Source organism: Lactuca sativa, chromosome 8 (genome assembly GCF_002870075.4).
Source record: "Lactuca sativa cultivar Salinas chromosome 8, Lsat_Salinas_v11, whole genome shotgun sequence".
Classification (NCBI taxonomy): Eukaryota; Viridiplantae; Streptophyta; class Magnoliopsida; order Asterales; family Asteraceae; genus Lactuca; species Lactuca sativa.
The window spans coordinates 233,758,971-233,776,382 of NC_056630.2; the positions used below are offsets into that span (position 1 = coordinate 233,758,971).

The 17,412-nt window shown below is 28.4% G+C and overlaps 1 protein-coding gene across 1 annotated transcript; it reads right to left on the bottom strand.

The window, feature by feature from the left end:
- Positions 1–1,272: 1,272 nt before the first annotated feature.
- LOC111904135 (wax ester synthase/diacylglycerol acyltransferase 4) lies at positions 1,273–16,723 on the bottom strand. Its single transcript, XM_023899909.2, has 5 exons — positions 16,382–16,723; positions 15,619–16,194; positions 2,004–2,363; positions 1,772–1,909; positions 1,273–1,631 (listed from the first exon to the last, which is right to left on the bottom strand). Exons 1-5 carry the CDS (start codon positions 16,589–16,591, stop codon positions 1,488–1,490), a joined length of 1,428 nt encoding a protein of 475 aa, XP_023755677.1. The 5' UTR covers positions 16,592–16,723; the 3' UTR covers positions 1,273–1,487.
- Between the last annotated feature and the right edge of the window lie 689 nt (positions 16,724–17,412).

Consider the following 17,412-nt stretch of genomic DNA (forward strand, 5'->3'; position numbering starts at 1 on the left):
GTTTGTAACCAGGAGGATATCCATGGAGCTTGTAGCACTTATCAACAATATGACCTTGAAACTTGCAGTTACTACAAAAAAAGTCTATCTTTATTAGTATAAGATTTGTTGTTGTTTTGAGGCTTACGCGAATTGTTTTGACTTGTAGCTCTAGCCTTGAAAGCCATAGATTGAGAAGAAGCATTTGTCATAGATTTTTATTTCTCTTCCTAATTGAGTAACACCCTGTTCCCGAATTAAACTTAACTAGAGAAAGGAAAGGAAATGGGTTGAAATGAGAAGAAAATAAAAGAAATTGGCGTTCACGAATTTCATTAAAGAGAGGAAGTGGAAGGAAGTAGAGGGAATTGAAAGAATCACTTTCCCTCCTAACTTTCCTTCCGATTTGGGAGGATTTCCCTTCCTTTCTTTCTTTTCTCTCATAACTTTCTTTTCTCTTCTTTTCTTTTCTTTTGATAAACTCAGGAACTAGGCGTAAAGAAAATACTCGATTGACAGAAGGAAAATTCACGAGTTCTTCAGTGAGATATTTCAGTTTTGTGAAATAAACTCTATTACTTTGTTGAAATTGGTCCTTTAAATATTCCCTAATTTCTCAAGCAGATTCAGTGAACATAATACTTGTAGTGATTTCTTTGGATACGGAATTGAGTATCCAAGAAATAACAAGCTTGTTGAGCGCATCCATGCACTATAGTTAGGATCAGAAGAATTAGGTTTAGAAAGAGAACGTTTAATAAATCCATTTTTGTTCTTCATAGAGAGAGCAATGTTCATGGGTTGGCTCCATGAACTTTACAAGTGATCAATTGAGAAACGAGTACGAATCAATGACCATCTAAATGATGCAGATAATATAGATGCAAATGCAATCGAAGCAACAAACAAACTAGATGATCCATATTTAGTTGTCGACATCAGTGTTGAATGAAAAAGAAAATCAGCGGAATGACAGATTAGGAAAAGAAACACAATCAGTGGGGCAGCTGATCGGAGAAATGAAGAAGACGATCAAAAAATTTGATTGGAAGCATAAATTTCCACTCTAATACCATATTACGAGATACAAAATGAAGATGAATCAAGAAATGATTTCATTACTCTGAAAATTGTGACAAGTTATATACAAGACGGTAATCTAACAAACTATCATTAAGTTACATAATAGACTCTAAACCTTCTATAAAGTACAATAAGACCCTTTATATTTAACAACTCATGAAAAGGAAAATGATCATTTAACAATTATAAGTTTAACAATCAACACAAAATTAAAGAACACACTGAAAATTACGAATGATGTTTAACACTCGCTAATGAAAGAACATACTACCATTACATAATAGTCAAATCAATAAATAATCAAGAAGTTTTGTCTTATATTTAATTACGATAATATTTGATCATCCGTAGGGATAACGAAGATCAATAATTTTTTCCTGAAATGACTTATAAAATCCATGGACATGGTATAAACACACAAATCATTAAGACTTAACTGCAGCATCAAAAATCATATTGAAAGCTTTCTCTATACATGTCTGGAACTTCTCAGGATCTATGAAACCTTTCTCCGTTCCTACTGCGACCCTCAACTCGTCCATGTAACTAATTGTTGTCACCGTAAGGCTCTGCCAGAAGTTAATATTGAAGAAAACTCTTTAGAGTTTAATTAATAAAGTAATGTGCATGGACACCAGTATGGAGAATCGTAAATCATTGGAACATAGAGAAAATTAATTAGTTAGTAAAAAAATGTGATGATTGATACCTGTGGGCCATTGATGGGCATGTAATACAAGCCTTTAACTCGTTGATTAGAAAGAGTCATCTTTTCAAGTGGCCCGATTACATTTGACACCCCCATGCTTGAATTCTTAATGATTCCATGAATGTATTTAGCTGTTACCTTTATATGTATTACCAATAGCATTTCAATACGAATTAGATTTAGATAAAAAGAAAAATAATATTACACTAGAATGCTAATGATGTAAAGATACCTCTGGGCCTCTATACTTTCTCAAATATTCAAGTAGAACTCCAGTAAGATAAACCGTACAGGTATTTCTCTTCCTCCTAATGATAGTTTGTGTTTCTTTAATAAATTTAAGTGGATTGAAAGACTCATCATTCCGGTAAAGCTCTGGTAACGAAACATGTAAGAAAGTAAACTGATTTCCCCATAGACTTTTAGCTTCTTTATTTTGAACCATCTCAATCACAGACTTATAAGCACCAATAGATCGGGTGTTAAGCACTACCAAAGCCGTGGGCCTTGTATTTCTTTCTTCTTTACTAGTTAAATCCATGTATAATCTTGTCCCCAGGAAGATCATTCCGTTGACCACATCATTTATTGTCTGTATAAGCCAATACAATAAGATGGAAAAAAAATATAAGAACAAAATTTCATAATTGTCCATCTCCATGAAGCATAATGTTTAGAGATCATACCCATACATTCAAACTAATAGTTAGTTTATTAATAAAAAGGACAGGCAAATCATATTTTTATTCAATTAATAATCATTTATCTTATCATTAATAAATGGAAATGATCTAACAACCCAATTAATGATCATTGAATATTCATGTGAATTTAATAATGCAAATAGAACATTTCATAGTTGATGTAAATACATAAAGATAATATGAGAAATAAAAAGGATAGACAGATCATATTTTTATTCAATTAATTATCAATAATTTTTTTTTCTAAATTTCATAACAAATACATTATTTCTATTTGCATGTTATTATAAACTAGGTGTGAAACATGTGTATTATACGAATTGATTAAAAAAAAATAAATACTAAGATGTAAATATTAAGTATTTTTTAAAGTAAAATTTTAAAATAAATAAACATCTTCAACTAACCATTAGGATCAAAAGAATCACTAATAAGAAGATTATCCAAAATATCAATAATTATATTACCATCATTTAAACCATCAACATTTCCTTCTCTTTTGTCTAATAGTTCGTTTGAAAATGTTGTTGTTTCTTCAATATCAAATGTTTTTTTTGTTAATCTTAAGACTTTGCATTTTGACCAACTGGAGAACTTAATGAAGCATTCACAATATTTTGTCTACTTATATTAAAAACTCATGTATTATATGAATTGATTTAGAAAAGAAATATTTAAAACTAAGGATTAAACATTAACACATTTTAAAAAGATATATTTCATTAGGATTTAACTGAAATAGGGAATTATTAGGTATTTTTTAAAAGAAAATGTTGTAGCGTTAACCATAGTTTGCAATAACTTCAACGAAATCACTCTATTTTTTAATGACCGGTTAGTGGTTAGAAGTTAATATCACTAAGTTAGTAGAATTCATCAACACTCATATTCAAACTCAGGACCTCTAATATAGGATGCAAAGCATCTACTAAATGGGCTAGTCCCACATTGGCAAGCAAAGCACTCTAGTTATCAAGAAATGATGAATTAGTAAGCACCTTTAATAAAAACAAATCGTTGAAATATCAACCATAGTTTGTTATAGCTTGAACTAAATGACTCTAAAAAACAAATCGTTGAAATATCAAACATAGTTTGGTATAGCTTGAACTAAATCACTCTATTAATCACCGGAATTATATGTGGTCATTTCACTTCTTATATTATCTTTATGCTTATGTATTTACATCAACTATGAAATGTTCTATTTGGATTATCAAATTCACATGAATATTCAATTTTTTTTACCGTTTAAATGAAATTGACACTAATTGAAAAAAATAAAAATTAACTGATCATTACCGGTTATTCTAAACTAAATTATAATATTACATATATAAATATTAGTATGATGTGTCATATTAATTGCATTTAACTAAAAAAACTACAAAATAACATGTGGATTGAAATTTATTAAAAAGAACATCACAAAATTATATTTAACAAATTTAATGAGATAATGACATTTGAAAAAAATGATTTTTATTTATTAGGGTGAATTTTTTTCTAAGATTTTTTTGCATTTATTATCACATTAAGTGTATTTAATAAATTATATATATATATATATATATATATATATATATATATGTGTGTGTGTGTGTGTGTGTGTGTGTGTGTGTGTTGGATTAGTGTCGTAGTCCATAACTATTTTGGTATGTGCTTGACCCGATTATGAGCATGGTCATTTTGGTTGCCTTCACCATAGCAATATGTAGGATGAATTATGGGAAGAGAGAGGATTAATTATGATTTATTAATCTATTATTTAATTAATATTAGTCAAGAATCAATTAAGAATTAATTTTGTGGCTAAAAGAGATTAATTGAACTTAAGGGGACTGGAATTGTAATTATAATATAATTGCAATTGGGCTATGAATCAATTAAGAATAATAGGTTGGACGAATTATATAGGAAGACCATAATGAATTCGTCCAAGGGATATTCTAAAGGGGTCCATGGACTGCTTAGGGCCTAAGCAGTCATATTAGGGTTTCCTAGTTTGATAACCCTAGTAGTCTAAGTATATATGGAACCCTTACGCACCAAAAACGTAGCTAGCACTTGGATTAGGGTTTCCAGACATTTTTGAGTGCCTCTTCTCTTCTCCTAATCATTCTTCTTGCTCTTGGTGTTTGTGACTCCATTAGAGGTGCAACACTTAAGGCACTAAGCTTTCTGAAGCTAGGGATTGATTGTTATTGATATATAACAATCAAAGGTAATTACTAAACCCTTTATTTCATTTCTTATATGATAGATCTAGGTTTTATAGCTTTGGATATTCAATTGCATGTTTATTAGACAAACTAGATCCAAAAACTATTAGGGTTTGCATGTACACCATAGCAATGATGTAGTGCTCAAAACCCTTCAGTGGTATCAGTGTCGAGGGCTGTTTGTTGAGTATTTGATGCTATAGTTGATTATTCATGCTTAAAATCGAAATTTTTTGGTTTCTGGGGGCTGGACTCGCTGAGTCCATAGCTGAACTCGCCGAGTTGGATGAACAACTCGGCGAGTCCGATGAAGATCGTCATGAAACTCGGCGAGTTGATGAACAACTCGGCGAGTCAGATGAACTTTCCCAAGGATATGCCCACGTATGCGCCCGTCGAGTTTCACTTAGGATACCCGACGAATGGCTTTAGAGTTCATTCGAAAAACGAGGGAAACTCGACAAGTCACTCGATGACTCGGCGAGTGCACCGGAAGCCAAGGAAACTAGGCGAGTCAGGTCAACATGAACTGTTGAGCTTGATTGTGGATTTTGACCATTAACCTAAGTTGATCTGTTGACTTTTGAGGACAGTTCTAGAAGGATCAGAATCTTATGTATGCAATACGTAATCAATATAGGTGGTAGGATTCGTGATAGTAACCCGAAGGTTGGAGCTAATTTCTATGAGTCGACGTTTCGAGGTGAGTTATCCTCACTATACTAAAGGGGTCTAAGGCACCAAGGCTGGCCCATTCGATTTGATATCCTAGTAGTCATTGATATATTTAGTTGAGATAGTAATGTATGCCTGCTGATATGCTAGTCGGGTAGATGCGTAGGACTGCCTGTGATATTGATTGATTACCTGTATGTGCATTTATCTGTTACATGTCGACATGTTAGGTGGGGTGGGTTGAGGCTGTACTACTCCGTGCGGTAGCCAACAAACCCGGGAGTATTCCAGATATGAGTTGAGGGCCCGGTAGGCATTCCAGACTCATACTTAGGAATAGAGAGCATTCCAGATACGAGCTGAGGGCCCGGTAGGCATTCCAGATTCGTACTGAGGGCTCGATGGCATTCCAAATACGAGTTGAGGGCCCAGTAGGCATTCCAAACTCGTACTGAGGGCCTGCGGGGGGGTAGTCCAGCTTGTAAAGCTGGGGACCCAGTGTATGCTGCTCTGTTTTGATTGATATGATACGCTAATGTTGATATTGCTATATGGACTATATGTGTATCGGTATTTTGGGGTGACTCACTAAGCTTTCGGGCTTACAGTTTCAGTTTTATGGTTTCAGGTACCTCAGGGGATCGCGGCAAGGCCAAGGCGTGATCGTACGGCTCCTCCTACTATGTTATGTTTCTAGGAAAAGACTCTGATAATCAATGTTTTGAAAACCAAATTTGTAATATTTTGATGAACATGACATGTTTTTAAAAGTTTAAATTTGCTTGAAATTTTGAATGTTACAAATAATAATTTCATAAAAAAAATATAAAAAATGATGTTTAGTATTGTTATTATGTTGAACTATATTATAAGAGATAAGGTTGGAACTTCAAGTTGTTTTGCATATATAAAGTTATATGATTAAAATAGAAAAAAAAATTAAAAATAAATAAATCGTTATTGTTATCTATTAAATAATAATTTCATATTAAATTAAAACATTTATATTAAATATTATCATTATGTAGTAAATACGATAACAAAGACATCTTTTTATCTATCATAAATTTTATCATTGTGTACAACATATGATAACAGAGACAACTTTTTATCTTAAATAATAAAAAAAAAATGTTTTGTATAATAAATATTACCATAATTATGTAGAACATATGATAATAGTGACGTCTTTTATAAGGTTAAAACTTTAAATTGTATTACAAACAGGGTTGTAAAATTTGACTAACACAACCAAATACTCACATGTTACTTAAACTCGGCCTCCAATGGAAGCGAGTTTGCCTAACTCAGCCAGAAGACACCCAGATCCTTATTAAACTCGATCCAAATCTAAAAGATACGATCCAACATCATTTTTGAAATTCTAAAATTTAATTGGTCACTTGTCGACAAGGACAATCTCACCAAAGAATACACTCAACGTCCTACAACGTTAGATGCAAGGAATATCTCATGGCTTAGTCCCTTTAAAATATTTCACAATCTTTCCTATTTATAGAAGAGAATACATTCTATTGTTTACTCTCACGATTAATGTGAGATGAAGACATTTTAATTAAACTCATTTCTTTATTTGCCAATAATTTCATTTTGTTAAATAAAATATTAAATAATAAAAATAAAATGTTATCCATAAAATTTATTGTACAAAACTTCCATTTTTTAGTAATCTCGTAAGTTGCTATAAAAAATCAAGTTTTTATTGAATAACTTTCTGTTAAATCCTAAAATCATAAATTCAGTTAGGTACTTAATATAGAAAGTTTGTGTATATGTATTTTCATGATTCAAAATGTTATTATAAAATGAATTCAGTTATAAAATATAATCGAGTATATATTTCGTGCTTTTGAATCAAAGTGATTTTTCAAACAATTATAATTTTATGTTTAGGTAGATTTTTTATATTTATATAACATTATGTAACTTATAATATTATTATAAACAATTTGAATAATCATGGGAGTTTCAAATGTATGTGGTGAAAAGAAAATGCTTCATTTATCGGTCCAAATTGATCAAACTTGGACCGATTCAGCTTAATATACCAAACTACATAATGTTTTTTTCTATTGAAACCCGGTTTGTATATATTTTGTGTTTTTGAATCAAATTTATTTTTCAAACAATTATAATTTTATGTTTAGGTAACTTATTTATAATATTATTAGAAACAATTTGAAAAATCATGGGAGTTTCCAATGTATGTGCTGAAAGGAAAATGCTTCTTTTATCGGTCCAAATTGATCAAACTCATACCTCATTCAACTCAATATACCAAACTACATAACGGTTTTTCAACTGAAACTCTGTTTGAACCTAAAAAAATCTTGTTCAAAATCATTTTCAGAATTCTAAAACTTAAATGGACAGTTGTCAATAAAGACAATCTCACCAAAGAATACCCTCAATGTCCTAAAAAGGTAGGCATAAGGAAGTTCTCATGGTTTGGTCCATTTGAAACCATTCACAACCTTTCCTATGTATAGAAGTCGAAACGTTCTCTTGTTTAGTCTCACCATCGATGTGGGATGAAGACATTGTAATGAAAGACGCTTTCTTGTTAATAAAACATTATTTAACTTATTTAGTAAGACACCCTTTCTCTTGTTTACCCTTTCTTTATTGTTCAATAGTTCTATTGTTCAATAGTTCTATTTTTCTATAATCATGGGAGTTTCAAGTGTATGTACTGAACGGAAAATGCTTCTTTTATGGTCCAAATAGATCAAACTCGGACCGATTCAACTAAATATACCAAAATACATTTTTTTTTCTAGTGAAACCCGGTTTGTATATATTTCGTGCTTTTGAATCAAAGTGATTTTTCAAACAGTTATAATTTTAGGTTTAGGTAGATGATTTTTTATATTTATATAAAATTATGTAACTTATTTATAATATTATTAGAAATAATTTGAAAATACATGGGAGTTTCAAATGTTTGTTATGAAAGGAAAATGATTCATTTATCGGTCCAAATTGATCCAACTCCGGTTCAACTCAATATACCCAACTACATAATTTTTTTTCTAACTGAAAAACGGTTTAAACCTGAAAAAATTTGGTTCAAAACCATTTTTCGAATTCTAAAAGTTAACTGGACACTTGCCAATATAGAAAATCTCATCAAATAATACCTTCAAAATCCTACAAAGGTAGGCATGAGGAAGTTCTCATGGTTTGGTCCCTTTGAAACATTTCACAACTTTTCTTATTTATAGAAGAGGAAACATTCTCTTGTTTACTCTCACCATCGATGTGGGATGAAGACATTATAATAAAACACCCTTTCTTGTTTATAGAACATTATTTAACTTATTTATAATATTATTGTAAATAAACTGAAAAGTCATGGGAGTTTCAATTGAATGCGGTGAAAGGAAGTTAAAAAAAGGGGGGTTTCAAACGCATGAGATTCATGAAAAAATGCTAGCTTTATAAGTATGTATGATTATAAACAATTTGAATAATCATGGGAGTTTCAAATGTATGTGGTGAAACGAAAATGCTTCATTTACTGTCCAAATTGATCAAACTTGGACCGATTCAGCTTAATATACCACACTACATAACGTTTTTTCTATTGAAACCCGGTTTGTATATATTTTGTATTTTTGAATCAAATTTATTTTTCAAACAATTATAATTTTATGTTTAGGTAACTTATTTATAATATTATTATAAACAATTTGAAAAAATCATGGGAGTTTCATGTGCTGAAAGGAAAATGCTTCCTTTATCGGTCAAAATTGATCAAACTCAGACCGATTCAGCTCAATATACCAAACTACATAACGGTTTTTCAACTGAAACTCTGTTTGAACCTAAAAAAATCTTTTTCAAAACCATTTTCGGGATTCTAAAACTTAAATGGACAGTTGCCAATAAAGACAATCTCACCAAAGAATACCATCACCATCCTAAAAAGGTAGGCATAAGGAAGTTCTCATTGTCTGGTCCCTTTGAAACATTTCACAACCTTTCTTATTTATAGAAGATGAAACGTTCTCTTATTACTCTCAACATCGATGTGGGATGAAGACAATGTAATAAAACACCCTTTCTTGTTTATAGAACATTATTTAACTTATTTATAATATTATTGTAAAGAAATTGAAAAGTCATGGGAGTTTCAAATGAATGTAGTGAAAGGAAGTTAAAAAATGGGGGTTTCAAATGCATGAGATTCAATAAAAAATGCTAGCTTTATAAGTATGTATAATTATTTTATACATCTATAAATAATAAGATAATAGTTTGCATTTAATAACATATCTTAAAATTAATATATCAATTATATTAAATTAAAAATTGAAACTTTAAAAATATTATAAACGTTTTAAATGCATATGACAATTCGAAAAATATCTCATCCTCTATTCTAATAAATGAAGGTTTTTTTTTGCCAAATGTTATACTCTTATTCAATTTCTTGAATGTCATTTTATGATTATTTTGAATTAATTTCTTTTCTACATGTTATTTTATTGGTTTTTTCTATTTTAATGAATTTCAAGTAATACTTTAATGTAATAATTATAATAAATATAGTAATAAATGAATATCAATTTTAATAATGTACTTATCTTCTTATTTTAAAATTCTCAAATCAAAACTCATTAGTTTACTTTGTTTATTTATTTAAAATTAAAAGATAAAAAAATTACTTTTAATAATACATTGTTTTCTTATTTTCTTATAAATCTAAAGTTGTTAAATATTTAGACCTTCATATTTAATGTTTTTTAATTAACTCATTTAATACATGAATCTTACACCTAGTTATAATATAATATGATGATATATGCCTTATTTTAAAACATTAAAAAAAGTAAATTATAGTATTTCTATATTTTTCTTTTTGAAAAAATATATAAAAAATCATATATAAAGAATTTCACATGTTCGAAAAAAAAAAGGTTTTTAATTGGGTTTTTTATTGTATTTTTCTTCTAAACGTTTCTTTGTAAGGATTATGTTTATCTATATTTTTTAAAGTAAAAAAAAGTGTACAAAAAATATACTTTGTTTTCTGCTTATCTAATTAATAACTGGTTACACTATGAGGTATGGATGCTTGTGTATGCATAGAAACCGACTTTGAGAGGGGTTTCCAGTAGTTGTGTATGGTAGAGTGGGGGTTTCATGATAGTTCATTTATTCTCGTTGTCTCCTTAGGCTGGTGGGTGTGGGCAAGATGTTAAGACATGTTATCATACCCAAAATTTGCCAACTCATATGCCACGTCATCTTTAACACCATTTCATTTATGTAGGAAATGATGTGCAAATGTTATAACATGTTAAGAGATACAAAGAGAGTGAGATAATGACTTCTGATTGGTTGATTCTCACGTTACCTCCCGTGGTCATGGTAATATTTCTTAACATAACACCAAATAACATGAGAAACGGACGGTGTTCCGGTGTTATGGCGTCATTATGGGAGCTGCCAAATCAGCATAACGCCTTATGGCGTTGCCCATACTTAGTAGACTAACCTTTCGTTTTCTCTCTTTCTTTCTCTCTCTCTCTCTCTCTCTATTATTCTTGACACGTCACTAGTAAAAACCGTTTTAAGAAGTAGTATGTGTTTTGTGAAATGGCTTATCAAATTACATGGCCACCATTTCACCCCTAACCATACGCCTTAGCCATATAATTTGACCTTTTATATATATATATATATATATATATATATATATATATATATAAGGGCGGAGCTACCTATGGGCCAGGGTAGGCCCATAGGTAGCTTTTTTTTTGCATATATATATATATATATATATATATATATATATATATATATATATATATATATATATATATATATATATATATATATATATAGGGAAAAGCGAATATGTGGCTGTTATGTACCTAAGCTTAGGTAAAGAACCTCTTAAACGACATAGTTTTAAACAAAACAAATCCAATTGCATTTTCTATTAAATTTGTTTTAATATATTACCATTGAATTGAGTTAAATTATGGAATGAAAAAGATCAACTCTATATCTTTTTATTGCGAAAAAAAATCATTAAAGTTTATAGGGAAAGTAAAAAACAAATATATTTTCAATGAACATAACTCAAATGATTTTTCCTTCAATTGAAAAACTTTATCCAATTATTTGTGAAAACCTTGATTGATTTATTGGATGTTCTTCTTTTATCTTCTATTGTATTTTCTTTTATTTAAAATTTAGTAAGGTTGAGTAAATGGTCATGACATTTAATGTTTTAAGTTCTTAGACACAATGAATAAAAAGAACATAACTTCAATCGCTTTAGCAAGTCATATGATTAAAGAAACTTAGTAAGTGAGATATCATGAATAATTTAGATATAATTGATCCAAACTACATATTTTGGAGGGTTCTATATATAAGCTTAGGTACATAACACCCATATATTCCCTAAGCCATATATATATATATATATATATATATATATATATATATATATATATATATATATATATATATATTTAAATTAATTTATAAGGACCTCCCTCGAAAAAATTTATAAGGACCTTCCTGAAAAAAAAATTATGGCTTCGCCCATATATATATATATATATATATATATATATATATATATATATATATATATATATATATATATATATATATATATATATATAGAGAGAGAGAGAGAGAGAGAGAGGTGGGTTCAATTGAGAAAATAAAAAAGGTTGAGAATGGGGGAATCATTCTCATCCACTCATTTTATTCAAGCATAAAAAGACACGGTGACAAACTTGTAAATATGAGAACAACTTTCAATCTCAAATACGTATCTATAGTTCAAACCCATTCATCGTTCATCATCCAAATTTCTTCTCCAACTTTCAACAATCATTTAGATTTCTTCAATTAAACCATCATCAACATCATCAAGTTCTAATCAATCATGGATCTTCGTTAATAATCAACACGATTCAACAGTTAACAACAAAAATTCGTTTTTGGTTCTTTTAATTCAACCTTCAATTGTGTTTGAATACGATCAGATCTTCAACATCTATGATTAATTATACTCCCAACGTTATTAGATCAACATCATTGATAATCAACAAAAATCCACTTCATATCATTCATTCAACATCGATTATCAAATAAAACTTGAAAATTGAGGTGAGAAAAATATCAAATATTTTTTTTTGAAAAATTTCATATAATTCTCTATCAATCTACTCTTTTGTAAGATTCAAATGTTCAAAATATCATGTTTTTAACATTTTTAAAAAAAGTTAAATTGTATGCACTCCAACTGTTTGATGAAATGCATGAACTAAATTACCATGTTATATTCATATATAAATATGTTTTCTCAGTATATGATTATTAAAACAAAAAAACAAATATGCAAGTCTGTATGTTATTCATATGTGAATAACATATAAAAATTATATAAATTTATGAAAATACCTTGTAATATTCATATGTGAATATACTGTGTAATATTCATAAGCGAATATATCATCTAATATTCACAAATAAATATACTATGTAATATTCACATGTGATATACCATGTAATAGTATGTAATATTCAGATATGAAAATATTATCTAATATTCATAAGTGAATATACCATCTAATATTCACAAGTGAATATACTATGTAATATTCATAAGTGAATGCATTATCGTCTAATATTTAAATATGAATATACTATGTTTATTATATGCTATATTCATATATGAATGATACTTAAATTGTAAAAAAAATAATTAATTATAGTTTTTATTCATAACTGAATAACGAATGTACTATAGTAAAAACCTGATTCATTTTTATTCACTTATGAATAACGATAGCTGAAAATATATAAAAAAAATTTTATTTTATCTTAAAACTATATCAATATGGATGTCTATTTGTAGAGAATAAAAAATCATGAATTTTGGTATATTTAAAATCATTTTTTGATAAAAATAGCTTATAAAAATTAAAAAAAACGAAAAAACTATGTTTTTGTATATATTAAGGTAATGATTAGCATAGTTTAAGGAAATATGTTATGTTGGAAAACACATGTGCATTCGTTTCCCATTTCCGCCGGTACAATGGAGGATTTTACGGCAAAAATAAATGATTGGCTGAGAATGATTCCCCCATTTTCAACTTTTTTTTTTCTCAATTGAACTCTCCCCTATATATATATATATATATATATATATATATATATATATATATATATATATATATATATATATATATCATACATACATATAAAGCTAACATTTTTTCTTAAATCTCATGCTTTTGAAACCCCCATTCTTTTTTCCTTTCACCACATTCATTTGAAACTCCCATGACTTTTCAATTTCCTTATAATAATAATTATAATTTGGTAATTAGGTTAAATAAATATCAAATTTAAAGTGTATTCATATATAAACGAAATTTCAATATTAAAATAATATCTTTAATTCTACTTATAAAATTATGTTTTTTAACTTTTAACATATAATACTTAATTTATTAGTTTTAATATATTGTTGGATGTAAACCATTATCATTTTAAAGGTATAATTTTTGAATAATTGGTATAAAATACTTAAATTATTAATTAAAATATAACGTTATAGGCTCAACTTAAATATAAATTTTATTTAACTTAAACAACCCAAAGATTATTTTATAAATAGTTAAAAATGATAAATTGTAGTGTCTTTCTAATAATGATTGTAAGTTGGTTAATAAGGTTAAATAGATATCAAATCTAAAGTGTAATCATAAATAGAATAAATTTCAATTTTAAAATAATATCTTTACTTCTATTTATAAAGTTATGTCTTTAAATTTTAACATATTATACTTAATTTATTAGATTAAAAATGTTGTTACATCTAAACCATTATCAGTTTAAAGCTACAAATTTTGAACAATTTTGACAAAATACTTAAATTGTTAACTTAAATATAACATTATAGTGTCAACTTAAATATAAATTTCAGTTCCACTAAAAAAACCAAATAATATTTTGTGAATAGTTAAAAGTGATAAATTATAGTGATAAATGTAAAATCTAAATTGTAATATCAGTTTAACTAAAATATTTCCTAAATATATTTATATAATCGTTAAAAATTTTCAAATAAGTAGCTTAAAATAACTCATAATAACAACAGTTAAAAATAACTGTATATAAAGGATTATATTGTTACTTTTAAAATCAAAAAATAATGTTTGATGTTTTAAGTAATTATAATGGTTGAAATTAAAACATTAAGCAATTAAAATTTAAAAAATTAGTTAAAAATAACAACTATAAGTAATATTAAACCATATATAATATTTAATTTTATTGATGCGTAACTCGCGAGTAGAAGTCATTCAAATGATTGAGATTATGACGTTATAATAGATTTATATATTATCATATAATTCAAAATAATCAATATATTATATCAAATTAATATACGAATTATTATATCAACTTTAACAACAACGTTAGTGTTATATTTTAAAAAATATATATTATCAACTAAAATATAAATTTTAGTTATATCTAAAAAAACTAAAGAATATTTTGTAAATAGTTAAAAGTGATAAATTGTAGTGATAAAAGCAAAAATTAAATTCTAATTTCAATATAACTAAAATATTTCTTAAATATATTTTTATAATCATTAAAAGTTTTCAAATAAATAGCTTAAACTAACTTACAATAACAATAGTTAAAAACAACTCTATATAAATGATTATATTGTTAGCTTTAAAATAAAAAAAAAACAATGTTTGATGTTTTAAATAATTATAATGATAGAAATTAAAACATTAAGCAAATAAATTTTAAAAGATTAATTAATAATAAAAACAACTATATATAACATCACATCATATATTATATTTAATTTTATTTATGTGTAACTCGCGGGTAGAAGTCATTCAAACGATTAAGATTATGAAGTTATAATAAATGTATATTTTATCATATAATTCAAAATAATCAATATATTATATCAATTTAGTATATATACAAATTATTATATCAAATTTAACAACGTTATTGTTATATTTAAAAAATATATATTTGTAAAGACTTTAACTATATAGGTGTTTCTGCGCAACGCGCGGGCATTCGCCTAGTATATATATATATATATATATATATATATATATATATATATATATATATATATATATATATATATATATATATATATATATATATATGTGTGTGTGTGTGTGTGTGTGTTAAAAACGCATACCACTTGAAGGCGGGACTTAATTTGCTTGATTTGATCCATAGAGAATGCCATTGCCATAATACTGATCGGCCCAAACTCCAGCCCTTCATTTCCTGAGTGTATCGGACTCCGGCTATCTTCCAGGAAACTACTCTTTAGAATGCTCCAACCAAAATCGAATAAAGTGTTTAATGCACCAGTCAGGGACTGTGCTATGACACTAATTAAGTTCTTGAGCTCATTTTCTGGCTTGATGGTTTTCCGAAGAACTGGAAATGTTAAGGGGAGAGAAGGATTATCTGCTCGTTGTAGACAAGAGAGAAGGGCACCCATAAGAGAGTAACCATCACCAAGTGAATGATGAAGCTTGAAAATAACGTTTCCAGATGCATTGCTTGTTGGGTACTTGATGATGTGAATTTCCCATAATGGCTTTGTTTGTGGGAGTGGGTCCATCGCCATTTTGGATAGGTAATCTCTGAAATAATGATCATAGGATTCGGATGATAATCCTTCAGGAAAACAAGCAACTTTGATATGGTCTTCCACCGTCACTTGAACTCTCTTCCAGCACTTTCCGCCTTCTTTGTCTTCAACCTGTTCATAGAACCAAAAACTATTGAAAGTGATTTCTTTAGCACTATTAAACATCTTGTGTCATTTTTACACACTCTAACCCTATTTATCATCCACGTTTGTTAAGAAATCAGCCTAGAGAGATTCATAGAGAGAGAGAGAGAGCGAGAGAGAGAGAGAGAGAGAGACGGAGAACTGGTGGAATTACCATGATGGAAGAGAAACGAGGGTTAATGTGAAGAAAGTCATCGATAATATGAAGTGCAAGCCTTGAAGCGTCATCAATGGGGTTCTCAAACTCCAAGATGCAAATTAGAGATATAGAAAGCACCGAGGTGTTGAAGTACTGCCCCGTTGGGCTCACCGGTTCTGACATTTCCACATCTTGCACACATCCTACCTTAACCCTCAAATCCATATCTATCTCACTCTCGGTTTTGCTGCTAATTTTCTAGAAACTCGTTCGATTTATAACCAGCTTGTTAACTACTTCTTTGACCTGCTGATCTCACAATTTATTTAGCTAGAAAAGATGCTTCTTCATATTAAAAAATTGTTAGATTAAAAGCAGCATGTTATTTGTGAATCAGCCTTAGATATTATTTATTCTTTGTGGATTAAAACGAATGTGTTATGCCAATGGGTCAATCTCAGTTAAGACCGGCACATGCATGGTAGGTATTGTCCGATTAAATTAGGCATTACATTTACCCTTCACCACAGTAATTAAATACTAATTGGAAAGATTCTCTTCTATTCAGTTCTTTGCCAATTAATGCTTTTCAGTTTTCAATATTTTCTTGGAAAAATTAAGAGCCACAAACTTTATTTATACAAAATAAACATAACACTTTAGAATTTCAGTTTTGGTTGGCAGATTATTTTCTCTTCTCGATTTTGTGCCTATGTTATGAGATATGGGTCCGGCCCCATACGCACCAAAATTGCAACAGGCCAATATTGAAAATTGAACTTTTGAACAAACTCAGGACCAAAGTTGTTACTACAGTTAAAATTACAGACAAAAATTGCAAAAGAAAACTACGTTAATTCAGACCAAAATTTAAACTTCAAAAAAGCTCAAGGACAAAAGAATTTATCATAATGTATGGAAACCATGGTTGATGTGTTTAAAAACTTTATTATATAGGCAAAAAATAATATTAAATGTCAACAGAATAAAAAACAATGTATTTTTAAATTGCAAGTAAGCTGGATTAATGTGATAAGTTAAATAAA